Source organism: Polypterus senegalus, chromosome 8, assembly GCF_016835505.1.
Source record: "Polypterus senegalus isolate Bchr_013 chromosome 8, ASM1683550v1, whole genome shotgun sequence".
Lineage (NCBI taxonomy): Eukaryota > Metazoa > Chordata > Cladistia > Polypteriformes > Polypteridae > Polypterus > Polypterus senegalus.
Window position 1 is genome coordinate 138,264,647 of NC_053161.1, and position 24,489 is coordinate 138,289,135.

The 24,489-nt window shown below is 39.6% G+C and overlaps 1 protein-coding gene across 1 annotated transcript in view; it reads left to right on the forward strand.

Annotated features, from left to right (window-relative positions):
* Window positions 1-24,489, forward strand: part of LOC120534319 (thioredoxin reductase 1, cytoplasmic-like) — a 125,613-nt gene that overhangs the window by 41,169 nt on the left and 59,955 nt on the right. Inside the window, exons 4-7 of the mRNA XM_039761822.1 lie at window positions 4,090-4,162; window positions 11,076-11,195; window positions 19,921-20,063; window positions 22,667-22,782. Coding sequence (XP_039617756.1) covers window positions 4,090-4,162; window positions 11,076-11,195; window positions 19,921-20,063; window positions 22,667-22,782 — 452 coding nt within the window. The remainder of the gene's footprint in view (window positions 1-4,089; window positions 4,163-11,075; window positions 11,196-19,920; window positions 20,064-22,666; window positions 22,783-24,489) is intronic.

Consider the following 24,489-nt stretch of genomic DNA (forward strand, 5'->3'; position numbering starts at 1 on the left):
TTATCAGTTTGAACATTTGATATCTTATCTTTGTAGTGTATTCAATTGAATATAGGTTAAAAAGGATTTTAAAATTATTGTATTCTGTTTTTATTTACATTTTACACAACGTCCCAACTTCATTGGAATTGGGGTTGTACAACATATATATATTGTTATATATATATATATATATATATATATATATATATATATATATATATATATATATATATATATATATATATTTATATATATATATCCATCCATCCATCCTCTTCCGCTTATCCGGGGTCGGGTCGTGGAGGCAGCAGCTTAAGCAGAGAGGCCCAGACTTCCCTCTCCCCGGCCACTTTTTCCAGCTCTTCCGGGAGAATCCCAAGGCGTTCCCAGGCCAGCTAGGAGACATAGTCCCTCCAGCGTGTCCTGGGTTTTCCCCGGGGCCTCCTCCCGGTTGGACGTGCCCGGAACACCTCACCAGGTGCCGAGCCACCTCATCTGACTCCTCTCGATGCAGAGGAGCAGCGGCTCTACTCTGAGCCCCTCCCGGATGACTGAGCTTCTCACCCTATCTTTAAGGGAAAGCCCAGACACCCTCTGGAGGAAAGTCATTTCAGCCGCTTGTATTCGCGATCTCGCTCTTTCGGTCACTACCCATAGCTCATGACAATAGGTGAGGGTAGGAACGTAGATCGACTGGTAAATTGAGAGCTTTGCCTTACGGCTCAGCTCTTTTTTCACCACGACAGACCGATGCAGAGCCCGCATCACTGCGGATGCCGCACCAATCCGCCTGTCGATCTCACGGTCCATTCTTCCCTCACTCGTGAACAAGACCCGAGATACTTGAACTCCTCCACTTGGGGCAGGATCTCTCCCCCAACCCTGAGAGGGCACTCCACCCTTTTCTGGCAGAGGACCATGGTCTTGGAGGTGCTGATTCTCATCCCAGCCGCTTCACACTCAGCTGTGAACCGATCCAGAGAGAGCTGAAGATCACGGCCTGATGAAGCAAACAGGACAACATCATCTGCAAAAAGCAGTGACCCAATCCTGAGTCCACCAAACCGGACCCCTTCAACACCCTGGCTGCGCCTAGAAATTCTGTCCATAAAAGTTATGAACAGAATCGGTGACAAAGGGCAGCCCTGGCGGAGTCCAACTCTCACTGGAAACGGGCTCGACTTACTGCCGGCAATGCGGACCAAGCTCTGACACCGTTGTACAGGGACCGAACAGCTCTTATCAGGGGTCCGTACCCCATACTCCCGAGCACCCCCACAGGATTCCCCCGAGGACGACGGTCGAACGCCTTTTCCAAGTCCATAAAACACATGTAGACTGGTTGGGCAAACTCCCATGCACCCTCCAGGATCTGCTAAGGGTGAAGAGCTGGTCCACTGTTCCGCGACCAGGACTAAAACCACACTGTTCCTCCTGAATCCGAGGTTCACTATCCGACGGACCCTCCTCTCCAGAACCCCGAATAGACTTTTCCAGGGAGGCTGAGGAGTGTGATCCCTCTATAGTTGGAACACACCCTCCGTCCCCTTTTAAAGAGGGGACCACCACCCCGTCTGCCAATCCAGAGGCACTGTCCCGATGTCCATGCGATGTTGCAGAGGCGTGTCAACCAAGACAGTCCTACAACATCCAGAGCCTTAAGGAACTCCGGCGATCTCATCCACCCCCGGGGCCCTGCCACCAAGGAGTTTTTTGACCACCTCGGTGACTTCAGTCCCAGAGATGGGAGAGCCCACCTCAGAGTCCCCAGGCTCTGCTTCCTCATTGGAAGGCATGTTAGTGGGATTGAGGAGGTCTTCGAAGTACTCCCCCCACCGACCCACAACGTCCCGAGTCGAGGTCAGCAGCGCACCATCCCCACCATATACGGTGTTGACACTGCACTGCTTCCCCCTCCTGAGACGCCGGACGGTGGACCAGAATCTCCTCGAAGCCGTCCAAAGTCGTTCTCCATGGCCTCCAAACTCCTCCCATGCCCGAGTTTTTGCCTCAGCAACAAACGAAGCCGCATTCCGCTTGGCCTGCCGGTACCTATCAGCTGCCTCCAGAGACCCACAGGACAAAAGTCCTATAGGACTCCTTCTTCAGCTTGACGGCATCCCTCACCGCCGGTGTCCACCAACGGGTTCGGGGATTGCCGCCACGACAAACACCGACCACCTTACGGCCACAGCTCCGGTCAGCCGCCTCAACAATAGAGGCACGGCACATGGCCCATTCGACTCAATGTCCCCACCTCCCTCGGGGCGTGGTTGAAGTTCTGCCGAGGTGGGAGTTGAAGCTACTTCTGACAGGGGACTCTGCCAGCCGTTCCCAGCAGACCCTCACAACACGTTTGGGCCTACCAGGTCTGACCGGCATCTTCCCCCACCATTGAAGCCAACTCACCACCAGGTGGTGATCAGTTGACAGCTCCGCCCCTCTCTTCACCCGAGTGTCCAAGACATATGGCCACAAGTCCGACGACATGCTTATGCTTGAACATGGTGTTCGTTACGGACAATCCGTGACGAGCACAGAAGTCCAATAACAAAACACCGCTCAGGTTCAGATCGGGGGGGCCATTCCTCCCAATCACGCCCTTTCAGGTCTCACTGGCATTGCCCACGTGAGCATTGAAGTCTCCCAGCAGAACGAGAGAGTCCCCAGAAGGTACGCCCTCTAGCACCCCCTCCAGAGACTCCAAAAAGGGTGGGTATTCCAAACTGCTGTTTGGCGCATACGCACAAACAACAGTCAGGACCCTTCCCCCCACCCAGGCGGAGGGAGGCCACCCTCTCGTCCACCGGGATAAACCCCAATGCACAGGCTCCAAGTCGGGGGGCAATAAGTATGCCCACACCTGCTCGGCACCTCTCACCGGGGGCAACTCGAGAGTGGTAGAGAGTCCAGCCCCTCTCAAGGAGATTGGTTCTAGAGTCCAAGCTGTGCTTCGAGGTGAGTCCAACTATATCCAGCCGGAACCTCTCAACCTCGCGCACTAGCTCAGGCTCCTTCCCCTTCAGAGAGGTGGCATTCCATGTCCCAAGAGCCAGTTTCTGTAGCCGAGGATCAGACCACTAAGGTCCCCGTCTTCGGCCACCACCCAACTCACACTGCACCCAACCTCCTTGGCCCCTCCCATAGGTGGTGAGCCCATGGGAAGGAGGACCCACGTTACCTCTTTGGGCTGTGCCCGGCCGAGCCCCATGGGTGCAGGCCCAGCCACCAGGCGCTCGCCATTGAGCCCCATCTCCAGGCCTGGCTCCAGAGGGGGGGCCCGGTGACCCGTGTCCGGGCAAGGGAAAACGTTGTCCAATGCTCTTCATTGGAGGTTTGTTGAACCACTCTTTGTCTCATCCCTCACCTAGGACCAGTTTGCCTTGGGTGACCCTACCAGGGGCATAAACCCCGGACAACATAGCTCCTAGGATCATTGGGACACGCAAACCCCTCCACCACGATAAGGTGATGGTTCAAGGAGGGGTATATATATTTTCTTTCATATATATATATATATATATATATATATATTTATATATATATGAAAGAAAATAATAGACTAAGTACATGATAAAGAAAGTGAACCCCATATATTGTAAAAAAAAAAAAAGAAAAACAAAAATAATGAATTTAAATAAATTAATGAAACATCTTTCCAGACACAAGTCCCAGTGCAGACTGAAGTCAAGATGGCAATGGAACCCTTTCTGAGCCTGCCAGAGAGAAAAAAAGAGAAGCATTAGGCAACAGTACCAACCCTTGACTTGGGGTGGAATTACCATTAGAGAAACCTTGAAGCATTTAAAATGATTTTTTCCCTCATCAAACACCCAAGAATGACAAAGCAAAAACAGGATTTATTTCAAATTTCTTGAAAGTAAAATGCTGAAATAGACACAAAAATACGTACAAGTACATGCAGTATAAGTAGCTGTTGAGTATCATTATGTGTGATGAGCTGTGATTAAATTGGCATACACGTAAGTTTATATGATACATTTTATGGTCCCTAGTTTGCCCTCTAAGGACACTTTTTAATTCAAGAAAATAAGTAGTTTTATCTAGTATCATTCATTTTTAGGATCTGTTATGTTCTAATTTCAGGAAGCAGCTGGATTTGGTAAGAAGGTGATGGTTCTGGACTATGTGACACCTTCTCCCAAAGGAACGAAATGGGGTATGTGTTTCACTTTCTCATATTGTGTAATTTTATTTGAATCATTACAGGATTTACCTTTTTTCATTTTTTTCCAATGGTTACCATCTTGAAGCATTCTAAATGAAGGTTGTAACCCAAAATATGCATTGTTGAAGTGTAAATGGAATCGGCAGAATTACACGGTAAACTAGCCAATGGAAACTGAAGCTGCGTCCTAGTTATTTTAAAGATAGTTGTTGAGTATCTAGGCTGCACTGTTTTATTTATTTGCTTGTTTTTTTTTGAAAATAATGAAAATATATATTTTTTTATTTCTGTTAAGAATTTGACATATTCAGTTCCATCTATTCATTTATAAAACACACTTGATTTAGGTTTATGAGAGCTAATGCTTGTCTAGCAGTTTCTGTTGCTGACTTTGGATGAGGAATCAAGACCATTACAACTTTTAAATGTTTTATTAAGCCTGGTATGTTTGGATGCATGTTAGATTTTTGTCAGGCTCCAACCTCGCAAATTACTTTAGCACTTACTTTTTGTCTTACGCCTTCAATTCTATTGGTTATATAAATCCAGATTGTACAGGCAGTTCCACATTTCTTCAGTTTCATCACTGTCAGGACGCTGTCAGGGTCTTCCAGTCAGCATGTGGTAGGAACTGAATTAGCAACCGCATGCTATGTATGATATCTTTGTCACAAGTCTTAAAAGCCCAAGTTCTTTCAGAGATTTCTTACTTTTCACATGGTCCTTAAGCCTTCCTTCATTATCCCAGTCTATAGTGGCTGATGTTTTTTTAACCTACAAATATTTAAAAGTTAAAACATACTGTACTTTATTGGGAGAAGCAATCGAGTCTATTGGCAGGTATGCCAGTTTGAATTTTTTGTTTACAACTGGATGCCTTTTTGAGATTTAGGAGAAAAATATCAGGTTTACTGACCTCTGCTTTACTGTTTCTGATTCACATTGGTTAGTTCTGTGTACTAAGCAATGGCAGAGAAGTCCAAGTGGTTTCCCAATTAGGTAACTTGGCTTCAGGTCTATTTCAGTACATTTTTTCTCCAGGTTCTTAGTATTTTCTTGTAGAGTATGGAAGCCATCATGAATATCTGAAGCTGCTAGATGGACCTCTGATAGGAAGGCCCCTGGACTTTCAGATTGTGTGCTGTTGATTAGAGAAGTAGGGATTTAATTGAAACTATCCCCAGGGTGGGTGGTTAATGGCCACCACTGTTTTTTGCAATGTAAAAATGTGAAAGAGACAGAATCGGAGGTGAATGGAAGAGAGTTGTGGTGTTTAAGGCTCTGTGCTCTGGGTGTCCTGGGCCAGTCACCTCACCTGATAATTCAGGACCAGAACCTGTTTAGTTAAGACCAGTGAGACAGCTACGGTTTATTATTTTTTTTATGTATTTTGGTATTTGTTTTCCCTTTTATCACCCTTCACTTGTTATTCAATTTACATATATCATATATGTTTTTAAAATAAATATTAAAATGACAGTAAATGACAATAAATGACATTCTGCTGTCACTGCCCTGCTCCACTGACAGACTGAGGAGATCACTCCTCCCTCACACTGTGCAACTCTTCAATTCCACCCGGGGGTGGGGTTTGGGTAAACATTAACATTATACAAAGCTATTGTTTGTTATACCTGCATTTTTATCACTCTTTAATATTGTTATTTTTTTTAATCAGTATCCTGCTGCTAGAGTATGTGAATTTCCCCTTGGGATTAATAAAGTATCTATCTATCTATCTATCTATCTATCTATCTATCTATCTATCTATCTATCTATCTATCTATCTATCTATCTATCTGTCTGTCTGTCTGTCTGTCTGTCCTGTGACACTCTCTATTCTAGTCAAGGAAGGCACACAAGTGCCCATTGTGACAGTATGACAGTTGTCTCACGTGACAGTGTGACATATGCCCTCCACGCAAGAGTATGGCAGGTACCCCATATGACATTCTGTTTTTCAAAAAGTTGAGGGTGCTAAGTAAAAACATAAAATTGTTGCTCTCTGCTGTACTGACAACAGAATGGTTTGTATTGTACATTTGTATAGTTCAACTGCCACCTAGAGGAGACTCTCCCCTTGTGAAATCACTTTAAGAAATGATCCAATAAAGTGAGTATCATTTAAAGGCTAGATTGTTTTCTGAGCATTTCTTTGCCAATTCCTTTACATGAACCATGCCTATCACTGTTGTAAAAATGCAGTACATTATTTGTCTGAATAGAAAACTCCATCCATCCAGTTCGAATCCAACAAAAATGCAGACTGTTTCAAGATGAACGACTCAGTGATCTAACAAACATTTTACAACCAAAAACAATGAAAGAAAGAAGTTTAGATGCAGCAGTTCAAGTTAATTGAAATGTGAGTCTTGCAGCCCAACCGTTCCTTTGAAAAACTAAAGAAGTACAGCTCACCTCACCAGAGTTCTATGCTGGGGATTTATGTTGTTGCAGTGGACTTTTAAAGCTGAATAATCCTTGATTTATAGCCAAAGAGTTTTCTAATTGAAAAAGCCAAAATGACTTATAATCGGTCAATTAATCAGCAAACCTCTTGAAAAGGCATCTACCTTTTATGATAAGAATCATCCTAGCTTTTCTAAATTGGGGATTTCTTTTAAAGAGTTGGGGGTTGTTTTTGATTCTTCAGAAAGGAGATTGTTAGCCCCAGATGTTCAACAGGGTAGCTCATCAAACAGGGTGTGTTGAGAATTGGGAAACCTGTCTTCTTGGTCTGAAGTTTAATTGGCACTCCAAACATTTTTTTTAATTCATGAGAGTTTTATATTTCAAAAGCAGATTTTTTGAAATTTAGTTTAATGTATTAGAAAATCCTTTCCTTGTTTGAAAGTTTTAGTTCTTTTTTGTTATATTTCTAACAGCATCACATCATCATGTTGAAAACTGTTGCAAGCAGATAATCACTTGCTATGGGACCTTGCCTGGTTGTTAGGGACCACCATCCTGATATGAGCTGCTAAATTACAATGTATCGGCATCAACAGCTTCATCCGAGATATGGATTCAACCAGTTTAGTAATCAATAGTGTGCTTTTAAACTCTTGCTCCTTTGTCTCAATTTGGCGTTCATCTTAGTGTGTTGGCCGTGGTTATTAAATGCGAGTTTTCTTGGTCAAATGACGTTTGCAGTTCCATTCAGACTCTGATCATGCTTATGTCCTCCAGTTAGAAAGCTAGTTGTTTATATTTTGTTTAGGAGTTTCCGAAATCTGCAGGAAACAGAAATCTATTTTTTTTAAATAAAGGCACATCTCATGTTTAACTTCATTAAACATCATGGGAGTGGTCTGCTTGGAGAAAAGGTGACGGCTGGTTTAGAAGATAAGACAGGTGGAGGGCATTCTTATTGTGGGTTTTCAGACCATTTCTTGTGTTTGTTAATTGGCATAACAGGATATTTATAGCAACTTTTAAAACATTAACAGCAAACAGTCCTTGGAATGAGGCAGTGATAATTTTTACTTTCAAGAACTGCTTAAGTTGGCAAGTCATGGCTAGGGTGGCACTACGGATGAGGTGACTATTGCACCTTTAAAATTCAGTGTTTAAATTGCCAACTTTTTAAAATAAACATTAACAATCAAAGGATCAATATGAAATGTGTAACAAATAAGAGGAGACCATTACTTCCCTCAAACTTGTATGGCAATCTAATTGCTAAGTTGCCTCATTATCTCCTCCAAATACTTTTAAAAACTTCCATGGCTTCCACTTCAATTTGGTAGTTTGTTACAGATTTCCACTTTCTACTTCTTTGTGTGAAGAACTGTTTCCAGGCTTCAGTTTTAAAAGCACTCCATCTTTTTTTAACAGATGTCCTTGAGTATGTAATTCATTATTTAACTGAAACTATTCTTCTGGAACAGATGTATTGATTATTTTATGAATTTAAATACCTAGATTAGGCTCCACGCATCTTTTTCAGCTCAAGACTGAAGGGGTTTCATTCTGTTAGCCTCTCAAGCAGTCCATTTACTCTAAGGATACTTATCCTGCTCTGCACAGCATCTATTTGTGGCCTTTTAAATATGGGACTACAATCATCAGCTATTTATCGTCACAACAAATCATGTGATTCAACCAGGATTAAACAGTGTGAAATGAAGAGACTTGACACACGTAAAAAGGTTTGGGGCAGCCACCCGTATAATATTCCTAGCTGCAAAGGTATTGAAGTTTTAAGCAACAATGACATTGACTGTAGAGAGTCCAAGACAAAACTGCTGAAGGTTGGAAAAGATGGCGGTTTTAAATGGTCAGACAGGAAGTGATGTCTGTTAACTGGAAGTGATGTAGGTTGACCAGAAGTGATGTTTCTCTGACATCAGCCTGGGAGCCGGGACCGGAAGTGACGTTCTTCTGGGTGCCGTAACTGGAAGTGACGCTCTTCTAGGCGCCGGAACCGGAAGTGATGTTCTTGATTCAGATAGGTTTTCCCGCGGCTGGTCTGTAGAGATAGCAGGAGAAGGTTTAATGCAACAGTGTGACAACAGGTAACAGCTCTTTTAGGATTTTAAGCTTTGTATATTCTATTTTGTGCTCAAAGTATGTTAAGGCCCACTGCTGTATAACTGACAGCGTGGCCAAACACAAATCTAACTCCAACATTAAACTTGTTGATGCCACCACCATCACAGGATTGATCACCAACAAAGATGAGACAACTAACAGAAAAGAGCCTTACCTGTGGACACAATAGTGCCAGGATAACAACCTTTTACTTAATTTAAGCAAAACCAAGGAGCTGGTCATAGACAGAAGGCAGAGCACATCCCTACCAACATTGAAGCAAGTTTAACATTCTGCGGTGAAATGGACTAGGCACAGTACATCTTCACAATCATCAAGAAAGCTCACCAATGTCTTTCCTTCATTCAGTATTTAAGAAATACCTAAACGTTGCCATTATTGCTCATCAACCTCTGTTGCTGCTTAGTGGAACCCATGCTCACTGGCTGCATTACATTCTGGCAAGGCACCGGCTCAGCTCAAGAGCACAAAACACACAATAGGGTGGTAAACTCACCACAGAACATTACTGGTATAAAGCTCCATTCTGTTCAGGACAAATAATATATAACACAAACTCACTAAAAATCAAATGGTATTACTGTGGAACTCATTTTCTTATTTTCAGGTCATGGGGTAATCTCTTATACGTGATTATTTTTTTCTACAATCTTTATAGAGAGTGTTGTATTTATTAAATTACATTGTATTCTTTATCTTTGTCCGTGACTAGAAAATGACCAGAAAAGTAAAAAATACTCCAACTTTCAAAACAGTTAACTAATTCTATGAAGACACCTGGATTTTACACCATCCATACGTTTTCTTACTTGTTTTAATCTGTTGTTAGTATTGTACTACTGTCACTAGTCTGCATAAGACATGCAAATAACAAATTAATTGTTCCATGTACATATGATAATAAACTTGAACATAAATTTACATTGTGAAAATGAGGAAAAAGGCTTGTAGAATACTTCACTGTTATGATCTTTTTGAATCTTTTTGGTAATAATTAAACTGAACGGCGTTCAATGAATAGTTAAGCACAAAAAAACTATTAAAAAGTAAAGGGTGAAACCACAAAAAATAAATCTTGAGTAAAGAAAAAATCTCCATGTTTAAAAAAAAATCTAAAGTTCTTTTACAAAATGAATGTTTATAGAGAGAAGAATCCCAGGAAAAATAAATAAAGACAAAACCTTAGGCAAGCAAAATTTCCTTAAGAAAAGCATCACAAGAAAGGAGCTTATGATTAAAGAGTAAAACCAAATCCTCACTATTAAATTAAATTTTTCTTGATTAGAAGCATGTATGGTGTTAAGAGGAAAGAACAACTCAAGTAGAAGGAACCAAAGACAAGCAGTAGGATCCTAATGCCTCAGCAATAACAAGGGGGGGCCAAGAAAACCTTTACATAGGTCAGCAAGGGGTAACTGCCCAAATTTCGGCACTCTTGTATAATTAGGTGGCCTTGCCCTGCTGAGCTCTACGTAAAGAAACACAAATGAATAAACAAATAAATGGAAATAGCATATTCAACATGGAAAAGACAACAACAACCACATTTATTTATATAGCACATTTTCATACAAAAAGTAGCTCAAAGTGCTTTACATAATGAAGAATAGAAAAATAAAAGACACATTAAGAAAATAAAATAAGTCAACATTAATTAACATAGAATAAGAGTAAGGTCCGATGGCCAAGGTGGACAGAAAAAATAAAAAAAAACTCCAGACGGCTGGAGAAAAAAATAAAATCTGTAGGGATTCCAGACCATTAGACTGCCCAGTCCCCTCTGGGACAATCACTGAATAATTAACTATAAGAATAATAAATAAATACACAAAAAGCAATACATCTTAGTTGCAAATAGAGAGAAATAAGTAACTGAGATCCAAGGAAAAAAACATAAAAAATAAGCAATGTAGAAATCAAGGACAGAGCCCCAGAGCCACATTTCCACCATCAGGACCAAACTAACCAAAGACAGTGTGTCCATATTTCACTGGTCTGATCTCTCTGTTTTCTTTCACAGGCATTCAAATATAATGATCAAATACAAATCATTCTTAACTTTGTGTTTCTCTCCCCATCACTGAACAATTACTGTTTAAATTGTAGCACTCATCTTCTCAGATTACCAGCTTTAATGTAGTTTGGCATTTTATCATCCTCATTTGTTGTCTTTCTCTTCTGTTTGTTTCCCCCCTCGCTTCATCACCCAACTCCCTCTTCCATAGATTCTCTTCATGTGTCCACTTCAGAACATTCTTTACCTTAACCAAAAACATTGTGTTTCTAACCTTTTTTTCAGTGTAAAAGTGAAGATATTCCAAAGTCACTCTCTCTTGGTGTTTTATTTCAGGCCTTGGAGGAACATGTGTCAATGTTGGTTGTATTCCTAAAAAACTCATGCACCAAGCAGCAGTCTTAGGTGAAGCCATTTCTGACTCTCGGAAATTTGGCTGGGATGTTCAAGAACAGGGTAAGTTATCTTAAAAAAAAAAATTTACTTTTTGTGTTACGTGGAGTTTTTTTATCTATCCATTCATTTTTATCCTACTTATCCAGCATAGTTTGATGGGATCTGATGCCCATCCCAACAGCCTTAAGTGCGCGGTGGGAAAGAACCCTTGGCTGACTGTGTTTTGTAGATGCCAATTATACATGAATTTATCCACATTAACTCATAGAGCAATTAAGAATTTCCATTTAAACTGTTTCCGTTTCAGATTTGTGGAAAACACCAGAGTACTCCCAGACATATGGGTAAGGTGCAAACTCCACATAAATCAGAGGTTCCCAACTGTTTCTTTAAACCACACCCCTTGAAAATATTTGATGTATGCTACACCACCTACAAAACTAATATCACATTTGAAGATTAAGAAGTCAAATTTCTAATGTTTGAATCACATATGGGAATAACAAATATCACATACAGGATGAATAAATTGAACTTAAAACAAAGCTTTCAACTCAGAGCATAAAATTTGCATAGATGGTCAACCCTTCATCTCACACTAGCTGGAAGAATTAACACTGTTAAGATGAATATTCTTCCTAAGCTCCTTTTTTTATTTCAGAACATACCAATATACATTAATAAATCGTTCTTTAAGCAATTAGATTCAACAATAACCTCATTTATTTGGAATTCTAAACATCCACGCATTAAAAGAGCGACCCTACAAAGACAAAAGGCAGAAGGCGGCATGGCTCTACCTAACTTCCAGTTTTATTACTGGGCGGCAAATATACAGGCGATAAGAACCTGGACACAAATAGAAGAACATACACAGGCATGGACCGCAATAGAAGTAAAATCCTGCAGTACTTCTTTGTATTCCCTGCTCTGCGCTCCAATAAACACTCCAATTGTGCTCCACTCACTTAGAATCTGGAACCAATGTAGAAAGCATTTTAAGACGGAGAAGCTTCTATCTGTGGCACCTCAGCAAGAGAACCACCTCTTTCAACCCTCACAAACATATGCAGTTTTTAATATCTGGAAAAAATTTGGAATTAACTTGCTTAGAGATCTTTATATAGCCAACGTCTTTGCATCCTATGAACAATTACATTCCAAATTTAACATTCCAGCTACAAATTTCTTTCACTATCTTCAAATCAGGAACTTTGTTAAACAGAACCTTCCAGATTTTCCTCATCTTGCACCCTCATCCACGCTGGAAAAATTATTGCTCAATTTCAAGGAGTTAGACTCCATCTCTACAATATATAAAATCATTTTACAATTCCTTCCTTTCAGAGGACACTGGGAAAATGACCTCTCAATTAATATATCAGAAAAGGAGTGGAAAGTAGCAATGCAGAGAATTCACTCGAGCTCCATATGCGCAAAGCATACAATTATACAACTCAAAATTATATATCGAGCACATCTGTCTCGACTAAAACTCTCCAAAATGTTTCCAGGGCATGATCCAACCTGCGAACGTTGCAACCAAGCCCCAGCCTCACTAGGTCACATGTTCTGGGCCTGCACCAAATTAACATTATTCTGGACAAAAATTTTAATTACCTCTCAGACAGTCTTGGACTCACAATCCCTCCTAACCCATTAACAGCTGTGTTTGGGGTTCTTCCAGAGGGGCTTAAAGTGGAGAAAGACAAACAAATTGTGATTGCATTCACTACACTGTTGGCACGCAGACTTATTCTGATAAACTGGAAGAACCCAAACTCTCCTCTTTTAAGTCAGTGGGAAACTGATGTGTTATATTATTTAAAATTGGAAAAAATCAAATACTCAGTTAGAGGATCTGTGCAGACTTTTTTCAAAACATGGCAGGATCAAATCAGCAATATTTTGAAATGATTTTATAAAGCACAGAGAATTTGTTGATTTAGGTATTTTTACAAGCCTTAAATTTTACACCGTTTGGCTTGCTCTCTCTCTCAAGGGTGGGGATCGATCTGTTCTTAGCATAATTCTTTTTTTTTTTGTAAAAACTTGATTGCTATGTATTGATTGTAATAAAATTAATAAATAAAAAAATAAATAAAAAATAAAATTTAAATGTAAATAGAGAAATTTACTTTTAATAATTTCAATAATCTTAATAAATGTGCTCCCCGTGAAACTTAGACACTCGATTGACAATCCAGGTATTGGGGTGTCCCACGAAGCATCAAGTGCCACGAGGAAATGACATACAAACAATGATCAAGGGGTTTGGGGGATTGGAGATTCCCATGAAGCAATGGGTGCCAACACACCGATAGGCCATTAAACACAGTTGATGAACTTTGTCCCCTGAAAATACCTGCACTGCAGCTCAAAAACAGATGTGCTACACAGTTAAAATTGCTGCGCTACTGCCAAGACCACCAGTAGGAGAGAAGAGCTGAGTGTAAGCAGCAGATTTTGCATCTAATTCAGTCCCCCTTTTCCCCCCCTAGCAAAAATGTCAATCAAACATCAAAATCAGTGACGCTAAATGATCAGGGCTCACACATTCTTTTGATTTCATACAACAGGAGCACTAACTAATAAATGACCTACAAATTATGGCACACTGCAGGACACAGATTGCACCACAATAAAGTCAGACAATGCACCACACTCAATTTTAGTGAATTGCGAGGAACTTGGTGAACAGCTTTGATGGTGCAACACTGTTAAATGCTGAGCTATAATTAATAAACAGTACTCTGGCACAGCATGTTTCTTTTTATTTTTCTGGTGTGGTAGTATGGTATGATGTGCAAGGCATATGGTGTCCTCTGTTGACCAGTTTTCATGCTATGCAAACTGGAGGTGGGCCAGACTCTCACTGTCTGAAATATTACATTCAGTGTTTCCCAAGCAGACTCCAAGGCCAACCAAATTAATTAGAAAGTAATTCAACGCAGGCAGGCTGGCAGGCAGGCAAGCGTGCGGGCAGGTACGGCTGGGCGGGGCGGGCAGGCAGGCCTTATACATCTATTGTAAATATACAGAGGAAAAGTAATTGGTCCCAGTGCTAAAATCTGAGACCACATATAGACCTTATATATAACTGCAGATAAAAATGGGGGGGTACTGTCTTCAGACCTCAGCACAAACCTGTATACTGCAAGTATGAAGTAAATTAGCTAAATACTTTCCCAGGTAAGTCAACCTAACTTCTCAAGCCTGTGTAGTAGAGTGCTATGACCAATAGTATCAAAAGCAGCAAAAGTCTAAAATCATAATGATGGAAACATTTCCCGTGTTGGAAGACATTAGATTATTATTTGAAACTTGTATTTCTGTGGTGTGACTTGGGTGAAACCCAGACTAAAATCTTTTATAAAGAGTGTGTTTTCGGATAATATTCAAATTGAAAAGCTATACGTTCTGACAATTCTATAATTTCTGACAAACTGTATTATCGTGTGCTTTGGGAACAGCAAAGCCAGCAAGTGCAAGACACTGCTGTGTGTAGTGAGGACCGCTGAGAGGATCACAGGGATTTCTCTCACCTCAGTTAAGGACATCTTCCAGACATGCTGTCTAAGGGTCTGTCTACGCCATTGTGAAAGACGTCCCTCATCCATCACATGTACTGTTTGACCTCCTGCCGTCAGGTAGAAGATACTGCAGCATTAGAACCAGCACAGTCTGGTCCTATAACAGCTTCTTTCTCCAAGCTGTCAGACTTTTGAACTCTTACATGTCACCCAGTACCATATCCTATAACATTCCCCCAATTATGTACTGTTATTTTGCACTCTGCACTTTAATTTGGATATTGAGCATTGTTCAAGCTTTAGTCCTGCATCTTTAGTTTTGTTATATTGTATTGCTGCCCTGTTTTTTGGTAATATTATGGTGTATGTCAAATATATGTTGTTTTGCTTATGCACTGACGACTGTAAGGAATGTAATTTCATTCAGTTATTCACTATATATGTAAATGAATGACAATAAACATTGAATTGAGTAGAATTTTCACTAAAAATTTAGGAAGAAAGGTAAGCTGAAAACATGCCTATAGTTCATAAAGATATTCAGATATGAATCTAATTTTCCTAATAGAGATCTAACAATGAAATCTTGGTCAATGCCATTTAATCTTGCTTTACTAATTATTTGTTGTATTGATTATTACAATTATTGAAGCTGAATTTGTCAACAAACTAGCTGAGACATTGTTTAGGCAGTAGATGTAGCACATGAGTTTTTATTTACTGAGTTAGTAAGAAATAAAGTTGACATATGTGATACGGTGGTACTAAGTTCGAAGCCAACTGCTCAAAGTACAGTACTGTACAGTGGAACATGTACAAATCGGTTTACGACCAAAAAGTTTGCCAAACTTTTGCATCTGCTCACGACCACACACTCGGTATACGAACAAGCCAGTTTCCCTTTCGGTTTGTGCGCGGCAATGATTTTCGCACGTGTTCAGTCTCTCCCTCTGCATTCCCTGTGCAGCGAGCGAGAGAGACACACACACGCGCACGTGCGAGAGAGAGAGACACACACACATGCGTGCGCAAGAGAGAGACACATACATACGCGTGCGAGAGAGACACACACACACACGCGTGCGAGCGAGAGAGAGACAGCTGGACGCATAAGTCCGAGAAGGCAGTTAAAGAATGCACCAGGCTTGTTTTTAAAGAGATTGATTCGAGCATTGTTTTAACTTCGTTGTATTTAATGAAGACTTTTTTCTATTGGATTTTAACCTCCACTTCACTACTGTTTACAGCAATCAGTTCGTAGTGTGCATTGTTGCAATGTTACTTTTCTTGGTGGTTTATTAAATTACAGATTTTTCAAATGTTCATTTTTTTCCCTGTGCTTAAAACTCATTAAAAAAAGTGTTTTTTTTGAGCAATTCGTATCGTTACAGTGCGAACTCTTGCAGTGTTAGTTTTCTCTGTTGTTCAAGGTTTTCTCAGTGTTATTCAAAGTTTTTACATTTAGTTTACTATTACGCTGTGCATTCTATGGTATAAGTAACTATATTTGTGCTTAAAAATCTTTAAAAAAATATATTTACATACAGTTCGTACGGTCTGGAACGGATTAATTGTATTTACATACAATCCTATGGGGAGTTTTGGAACGAATTATGGTCATGAACCAAGGTTCCACTGTATTATATTACTTATTATTAAAGAAATTCACAGTCATTGGTACAGAAATTAAGTAGGATTACTGTCTATCAGTCACTTGATACTTCATTTTTATCAGTTTAGCTATTCTTCTGAAAACTGCAGGTTTTTGTAATATTTTGATCTATTTTTCTGTAAAAGTAATCAAATCACATCGTACAGAGAGCTGTTTTATAAACTATAATAATTTCAGTCCATCCAACCTCATAAATTTGCAACTTTGCACTCTGATTTACAGCTTCCTAACTTTAGGTGCATGTACTTAATAAATCAGTTTAATTGCCTGTGGTTTGAGGGAGTCCAATCAATCAATATCAAGTTCAAATGTATTGTCAAGTATAAATGGTATAATAATATTCTTACTTCAGAACTACCCAAGAAAGACATGAATCCGTTGCAACTAGTGCAGAATGCAGCTGTCAGAATCTTAACTAGGAAAAGAAAATCTGAGCACATCTCTCCGTGCCATTCAGAATTGACTTTAAAATACTGCTTTTGGTTTACAAAGCCTTATATAATCTTATTTCATCCTATGTTTTGGAATGCCTCTCACCTTATCCAAATCGTAACTTTAGATCTTCAAATGAGTGTTTACTTAGAATTCCAAGAGCTAAAGTAAAAGAAGTGGTGTGGCAGCCCTGCTGTTATGCACCTACAATCTGGAATAGCTTACCAATAGAAATCTGCCAGGCTAATACAGTGGAGCACTTTAAAAACTGCTAAAACACATTATTTTAACATGGCTTTCTCAGAGCTACATGTTAGTGTATCCCCATGAAACTATATGTGCATTGAATTATCATTTTCATCAAGGCCCCGCAATCCCTATTATTCTCTGCTGTTCTTTTTCCGTTTTTTTGGGGTGGTGTTTAGCGCCACCACCACCTGATCAAAGCACCGTGATGTCCCTACATTGATGGATTGAAAGCAGTACCCCAGATGTCCATCATCAAATTCTTTCACGTGAAGCCTGAAAGCCATGAGGACTGATTTAGATCATTTATGCTAGGTAGAATGCCCAGTGGATGCTGGGCTGTATCTTGGCTTTGGAACCCCTGTAGATTTTTTTTTTTTTCTCCGGCCCATCTGGATTTTTTTTGTTTGTTTGTTTTTTTTTTCCCTGTCCTCCTCGCTATCTGACCTTACTTTATTCTTTTGTTAGTATTGCCTAATGTTATTTTAGGCAATACCAAGTAACACGTTGTAATGCACTTTGAGCTACACCATTTGTAAGAAAATATAAATAAATGTTGTTGTAGTTGTATGGCGTATTTCAGTGCCACTATTCTGAGCACACGTAAAAAATATTGCAAGTGCAAGTGTTGCATTTTGAGGAGAAATTTATTTTGAGCGCATAAAAGCTGAATTTGAGTGAACAAAATTCATTGCTGCGTGCAAAAATGTATTTCAGTGTTTGCACTTATCCATATACACACACACACAATAGCACCCCTCTCGCCAGTTTTTCATTTGCGCTTGCTCGCAATGTGTTGCTTGCGCCACAACATTCTCTGCTGCAAGCGCAACTCTCTGTACACCGTTATAAGTGTGCCACAAAACCAACCAATCACAGACTTGGTTTCAAAATTCTGATTGGCTCTTACGGTCTCCAATCAGCTCGCTAGCTGCTGCATTCATTGTGGCACATCTGAGATGCTTCTGGTGATTTTATACATTCTTGCCTATCAATTACCACTAATGTAAATCACAGTAAGAAGAACATGAAAACAAAGGCATTCTTTTTAAATTGTTGTATTTATTGGAAAAACGCTTACACAAAATAACATTACTCCCAAAAGTACCTATTCTGGAATAATGACTATTATATATGTTTGTGGATTTGAAGGAGCTTCAGGATCCAGGCATTGACTGGGAGAGTACTACACCAACGATAGTCTTAACAAATAATATATTTTAAAATAAAATAATTAAAGATATTATCCGCAAATTGGGGTTTAATTGAGTTTAGCTGGATTTAGCTACATTTCGGACTGTTTCCGAATGCAGCAGCTAGCGAGCTGATTGGAGACAGTAAGAGCCAATCAGAATTTTTGAAACCAAGTCTGTGATTGGTTGGTTTTGTGGCACACTTATAACGGTGTACAGAGAGTTGAGCGCTTGCAGCAGAGAATGTTGTGAGCGCTAGCAACACATTGCAGCAAGCGCAAATGAAAAACTGAGCGAGAGGGGTGCTATTGTGTGTGTGTATATGGATAAGCGCAAACACTGAAATACATTTTTTGCACGCAGCAATGAATTTTGTTCACTCAAATTCAGCTTTTGTACGCTCAAAATAAATTTCTCCTCAAAATGCAACACTTGCACTTGCAATATTTTTTTTACGTGCGCTCAGAATAGTGGCACTGAAATAACGCCATATAGTTGTTGTTGTTATGGCCTGAAAGTAAACACTGTGCACTGGCCCAAATGGTTATGGTTCTGTAGTGTTTATCAGATTGGAGAAGGGAAAAATACAATTATGCACAACGTTTAAGATCTATAATTATGCTTTTTGCTTTTGTAAGGAGCATGTGATTTATGTCTCCCGAATTGAAGTCAGCTGTGTGCCAGTGATATTCTGTGCCACATTTGATATCTTCTGTTTTACTTTGCACTCTGAAGTCGAGCAGATGCCATAACAGGATGCCATGACTCAAGTGGGGGTAAGCTCCACTTTTTAATGCCTCTTTCCACTATGAGTAGTCATTCACTGTTTGGTATCTCATATATTTTATTAGCTTCCAAGCTTGGGCTTAACATTTTTAACATGTGAATATATCTTTAAATACCTTTATTTTTCTAAATGCCTAAAGGTTGTGTTCCTAAATTGAGCATTTATGAATAAGGAAAGAAGTTAATCATAGGTAATCAGATAAGCATCTAAAATGTGTTTGTTATAATTAGAGTCTGAATGTTACACCACATCTACATCCATCCATTATCTAACCCGCTATATCCTAACTACAGGGTCACGGGGGTCTGCTGGAGCCAATCCCAGCCAACACAGGGCACAAGGCAGGAAACAAACCCTGGCGCCAGCCCGGCTCAGACCACATCTCTCTATTAACCCTAACCCTAACCCTAAAAAAAATGTATTTGTTTCTGATTGTATCACCGTTTAAGAGGAGGTTTCGGAGGAGCGACCGCATCTCCTTAGCGTACGTTCAGCTCCCCTCTTCACAACGCGAGAGGCAGAAATGCAAAGTGGTTGGCGCATAGCACGCTCCAGGGGTGTTTAGAGGGTGGACGAGAAAAGCAAGCAGGGGCAAAGCCCCCTAGTGATAATAAAATTCAAAGCATGACTATGACAGTGTGTATAGGACAATTTGTAGAAACCCCACATATTCAATAAGATTAGAGAATATTTTTTTCTTAAAGCTTCAGGTTTCCAGATCTAGGTAAAGATTAAAATCATCCAATAATGTTACTCAATAATAATTAATAGGTAATTCAGGTAAATAGTTGCTAATATCAGCTAAGAATGCTGAATAATTTTCTACAAGCATCTGTTTTCTCTTGTATATGTCTATTTTACTTTCTTCTCTGTTCTTGCATTGTATTTATTTTTATTTTTAAAACTCACTCTTGTTTTGTAGTATCACATGACTGGGACCTCCTTACCCAAGCTGTTCAAAATCATGTCCGCTCCTTAAGCTTCAACTACCGTAAATCTCTGATGGACAAGAACGTCACCTATCTTAATGCTTATGGAATGTTTGTTGATGAACACACAGTAAAGGTAAACCTTAAAAGAAGGGGTCTATTTGCTTCTGGTGAATGTTGGTGTAATCTGAAAATGTAGTTGTTTCCATGACAGTTACATGGATTTATTTAGCTGAAGGCTTTATAACAGGCAGGTTACATCTGTAGAGTGCGATTTTTGTGCATATTTATACAGTGGAGCACACAAAGACGTCCTGTTTCAGGGAACACTATGAGCAGTGAATCAGCAATTGTCTGGTTCAGTGTACGCCATCACTGGCCATTGGGCAACACAGCACTAAACACTATTTATCAATACATGCAGCATTAGCATCTATCATGTTTTAACAACACACCTTTAATAATTGTAAACATACAGTATGTATCAATGGGATCTGCATGGCAAAACTAGCTGGCAACATCAATGGTGCTCTCAAGATTATTGTACATAGGGCCTACATAAAATATGAAAATATTATAACGTCATGCCATCAATGAAGTGTAAAATAGGCATCTGAAGCTTTCATCAGATGATATCTGATAAATCAATTTATAATCTACATTGACTTTGAGCATCTTGCAGAGACATAATCTGTCCTTTCCTTCCTCAGATTACGTTTTTATTGGAATTTTAGGTATACATCCTAGCCCAGGTATTTTTCAACAGCTAGTGAAAATGAACAAAATAGATGGGCTCAAATTATAAGATGTAATGCACTAAAAGTCCCGTACCTTCTAGCATATGTTTGTTTCTGTTAGTTGGAGCACCAATGCCATTTTGAAAAAAACAATGTTGTGGTTGACCATCTTGTCCTTTCACTCAACCTCCCCAAGGCACTCAAAGCTCAGAATGCAAATATATATACCTGGTTTATGACATAATTGGCCAAATAAAATTGGAGTACAGTATAAGCATCTTTAGGCTTATGGAGTATAAGCATCTTTAGGTTTCTAGGAGAAACCTTTTAGCTATCTTGTAAATGAACCAAATACTATGCTTTAGATAATTCTTGTGGGAATCTTTAGGTTTTTGGATTTCACAGTCTTGTTCACTGTCAACCATAATGGACATAGGGGTTGTAGAAGGAGGATAATATTTATTAGAAAACACAGAAAACTCTACCATGGAGGGGCGGACCCTTGGAGAATTGGAGAAGTGGGTCATAATGGAGCAAAGGCATTTGCTTAAGCTGTCCATGGTGACCCTTTTTCCATTGAGTACTATTGTGATTCAGGACTCTGGTTCAGACGACATGTGACCCAAAATTGATTACAAGCCATAGTTTAAGAACCTATGTCTTATAGGATTAACTGTGGTACCCTGAGGTAAGACTTAGGGACTAAGGCTGCATCTGATTTCGATTATAGCATATACAGTACAGCTCTCCTTTATACAAACACCTGATTTTTTCATGTAATTGACTGCTTGTGTTGTCATATGTGCAGACAATGTTAATTATGCTAAGGTGACTTTAATAGATTGTATGTAAGCAATTCAGGAGAAGAATTGGCAAGGCTAAAGATGTAAAAGACTTTGAACATGGTATGCATGCATGAGACATGCAGATATTTTCACACAATTACATAAGGACACCCCCAAAAAACCTCAGAGGGAGTGTGGTGGAATCAGTCAGTTAAAAGATGAGTACCATAGTCTTGCTAGAAGAATCATAGAAAATGAAATAGCTTATTGTACCAAGTATTGTATGAAGGTTTGCATCTCATGGATCACTCCTATTTCACTCAGTTGAGCAGAGAGCAGGAAACCGCTGTTACAGTAGAGTAAGGGAAAACAAACTTTGGACTCTAGAGGACTGGAAAAACATCATTCCATAAGATGAATTTTAGCATATTGCAATAATGCCATGAATTCATGAGACCACCATCCGTGTGCTTACTGTGTGGGCTGCTGATGGTATAATGGTGTTAGCACATTTTATATGTGTCTAGAGCAATAAGTGAATGTCATAAGATGTCTACTTTTTTGCTAGTTAGTTACATCCTTTTTTGGCTGCAGTGTCACCCTCTGCAAGTAGGTTGTCAGGATTTTTTTCAGAAACCAGTGAAATTATCTTAACTCAATGGCCTCCCAGGTCATTAGATCTCAATCTAGTCAAGCATCTATGAGATTAGATGGAATGAGCTATTCGTCATGTAGGCATACTTCTACTACTGTCCTGCAAGAGCTTTAGGACGTTTTGGCTAGTATATCTTTGATACCTATTTGAATGCAAACTGATTTAGTCTATAGTGATGACAACCATAAAATCAACACAATTTTGGATGTGTGTACGTAATACGCAGGCACTTATTGTATTTTTAAATCTGGAAGTCTCTTCACCATGCTTCATGAGTCTTGATTTATTATTTTCACATTATCTGATACTCATTAGGCCTGAAGTTTATATGGTTTTATTTCATTTAGCTAAACTTACAAGAACAGCCCTGCTCTCAACATACAGGAATGCCGAGCACAAATGTGCCCTGTTTTAAAAAGAAAATTAAAAAGAGGTTAACCAAGAAAAATCAAAATTAAACCAACTGTATGTGTACTTTTACATACTGTAGTTTGAGAAATGGGGTAGATATATAGGATGTTTAATCCAAATTTATCTTTAATGCTTGGTTTTTTGCTTCTAGGCAACAGACAAGAATATGAAGGAGACCTGCCACACAGCAGTGGACTTCATCATAGCTACTGGAGAGAGACCAAGATATTTAGGCATTCCTGGGGACAAAGAACTCTGCATTACCAGGTGCATGGCTTATATTTCTTACTAGTGGACATACATTTTGGTATCAATCATTGATAGATGGCAACCACAGTGGCATGGTAATTAGTGCTGTGGCCTCACAGTCTTGAAATGTTGGTTAATTTCACCTACTTTGTCAATGTGTGACATCTGCATCTTCTTCAGGTGCTCCAGTTCCCCTCACATTCCGAAGATGATGATTTAATTTGTAACTATAAACTGGTGTTGGTATTAAGATGAGTGACCTGGTAAAGTAAGAAATTGCAGAAGGAAAGGGAATTATTGTAATCCCTGAAAGGTTCTAAGATAGAATGTAAGAAAAAAAAGCTGAGGATGTTATACCCTGTATGTGCTCTGAATACAAATGAATGACTAGAGATAGAAGCACCCAAGAAAAGTGGGAGCAGGAGATCCATGGAATGAGCTTGATTACCCTAGAGCAGTAGGGTAAGTAAGGTAAACCAACAGTTATCATGGATGCCTAAAATTCATCATGTAGGGTCAATTCATTGAGGTGTGGAAGAGGGTTAAAAGTTTTCCAGAATGAAAGAAGAATGGTTGAGTATGGACCTTATTACTATTTTAATAAGACAGGCAGCAGGAAGGTCTATCACAGATAAGTGGCATTTTTTTACACCTTCAAAGGTTCAAGGATTGAGGGATTTAAGGGGCTTTTGGATGTGTTACTCTGACTTTAGCTTGGAGAGAACCAATGACAGAGAAGCCTAGTAAGATAATTGTGGTTTTTGCAAAGTGTTAATACCCAGGGCAAAGAAACCCCAGTGATGTGTTAAAGGGTCCTGGACTTAGGTCGCATAGTGGGTCATAACTCCTTAAATAGTGTAGCTTAGGATCAGGGTCTGCTAGTAGGCAGTGTTTGTAAAAGATCACTTGCGTTTTTGGAATGACAGCAAAAAGTGACCACTCCCTGCCAGGGACAAACAGGTAAGAATGTGAGAATGAGCTAGGAGAAAGAGTTCCTTGGTAGAAGAATGAGGAGACATGGAAAATGCATGGAATTACAGGGCAGAAAAAAGTTAATTACCTTCCTCAACAACTAACTGACTAGAAAATCCAGTTAGCTAGGCATAAGCAGAGTAAACCTGGGTTTATCATTTATTTAGGCTTTTTTTTCTATTGGGATTTCCTCAGGTACTCTTTTTCCTCACATTCGCAAATACTTGCATGTTAAGTTAACTAAAAATTCTGAGGTGCACTGGTGTGACTTAGTGGGGCTTTGATGGGTGGAGGCCCCAAACAGGGTTCTTGCTGCTGATGTTATAGGCTCTGAACCCCGGCAATTAGTTGGGTGTTTTATCTTGGAAAGGCTTTTGCAGACATCTCTCCTTTAAACATAAATCCCCTTTATCAAATACACATATGCCATTTTAATGTGGACACATAATATATTGCTTAATTCTTTGTCTTTGCCTATTCTTACACTTACCAAACCTTTGGAGATATTCAGTTCACAGTTCCAATGCACTTAGGACTGCGAATGCACTACCTTATTGTTGGCAGACTTTACCCAGATATGATGGTCACTGTAGCTTCCTTGTCGATAGTGTTCTCTCTCCCTCATGTTGAATGACTTAGCTTAGAAGAGGACATGGCTTTCAGCTCCCAGGGGTTAAAATAAAAAAAGATATGCAGGTGGGAAAGCAGGCTTTCATACATTTTAATCTTTCTTTATTCAAATGGATAGTGCCA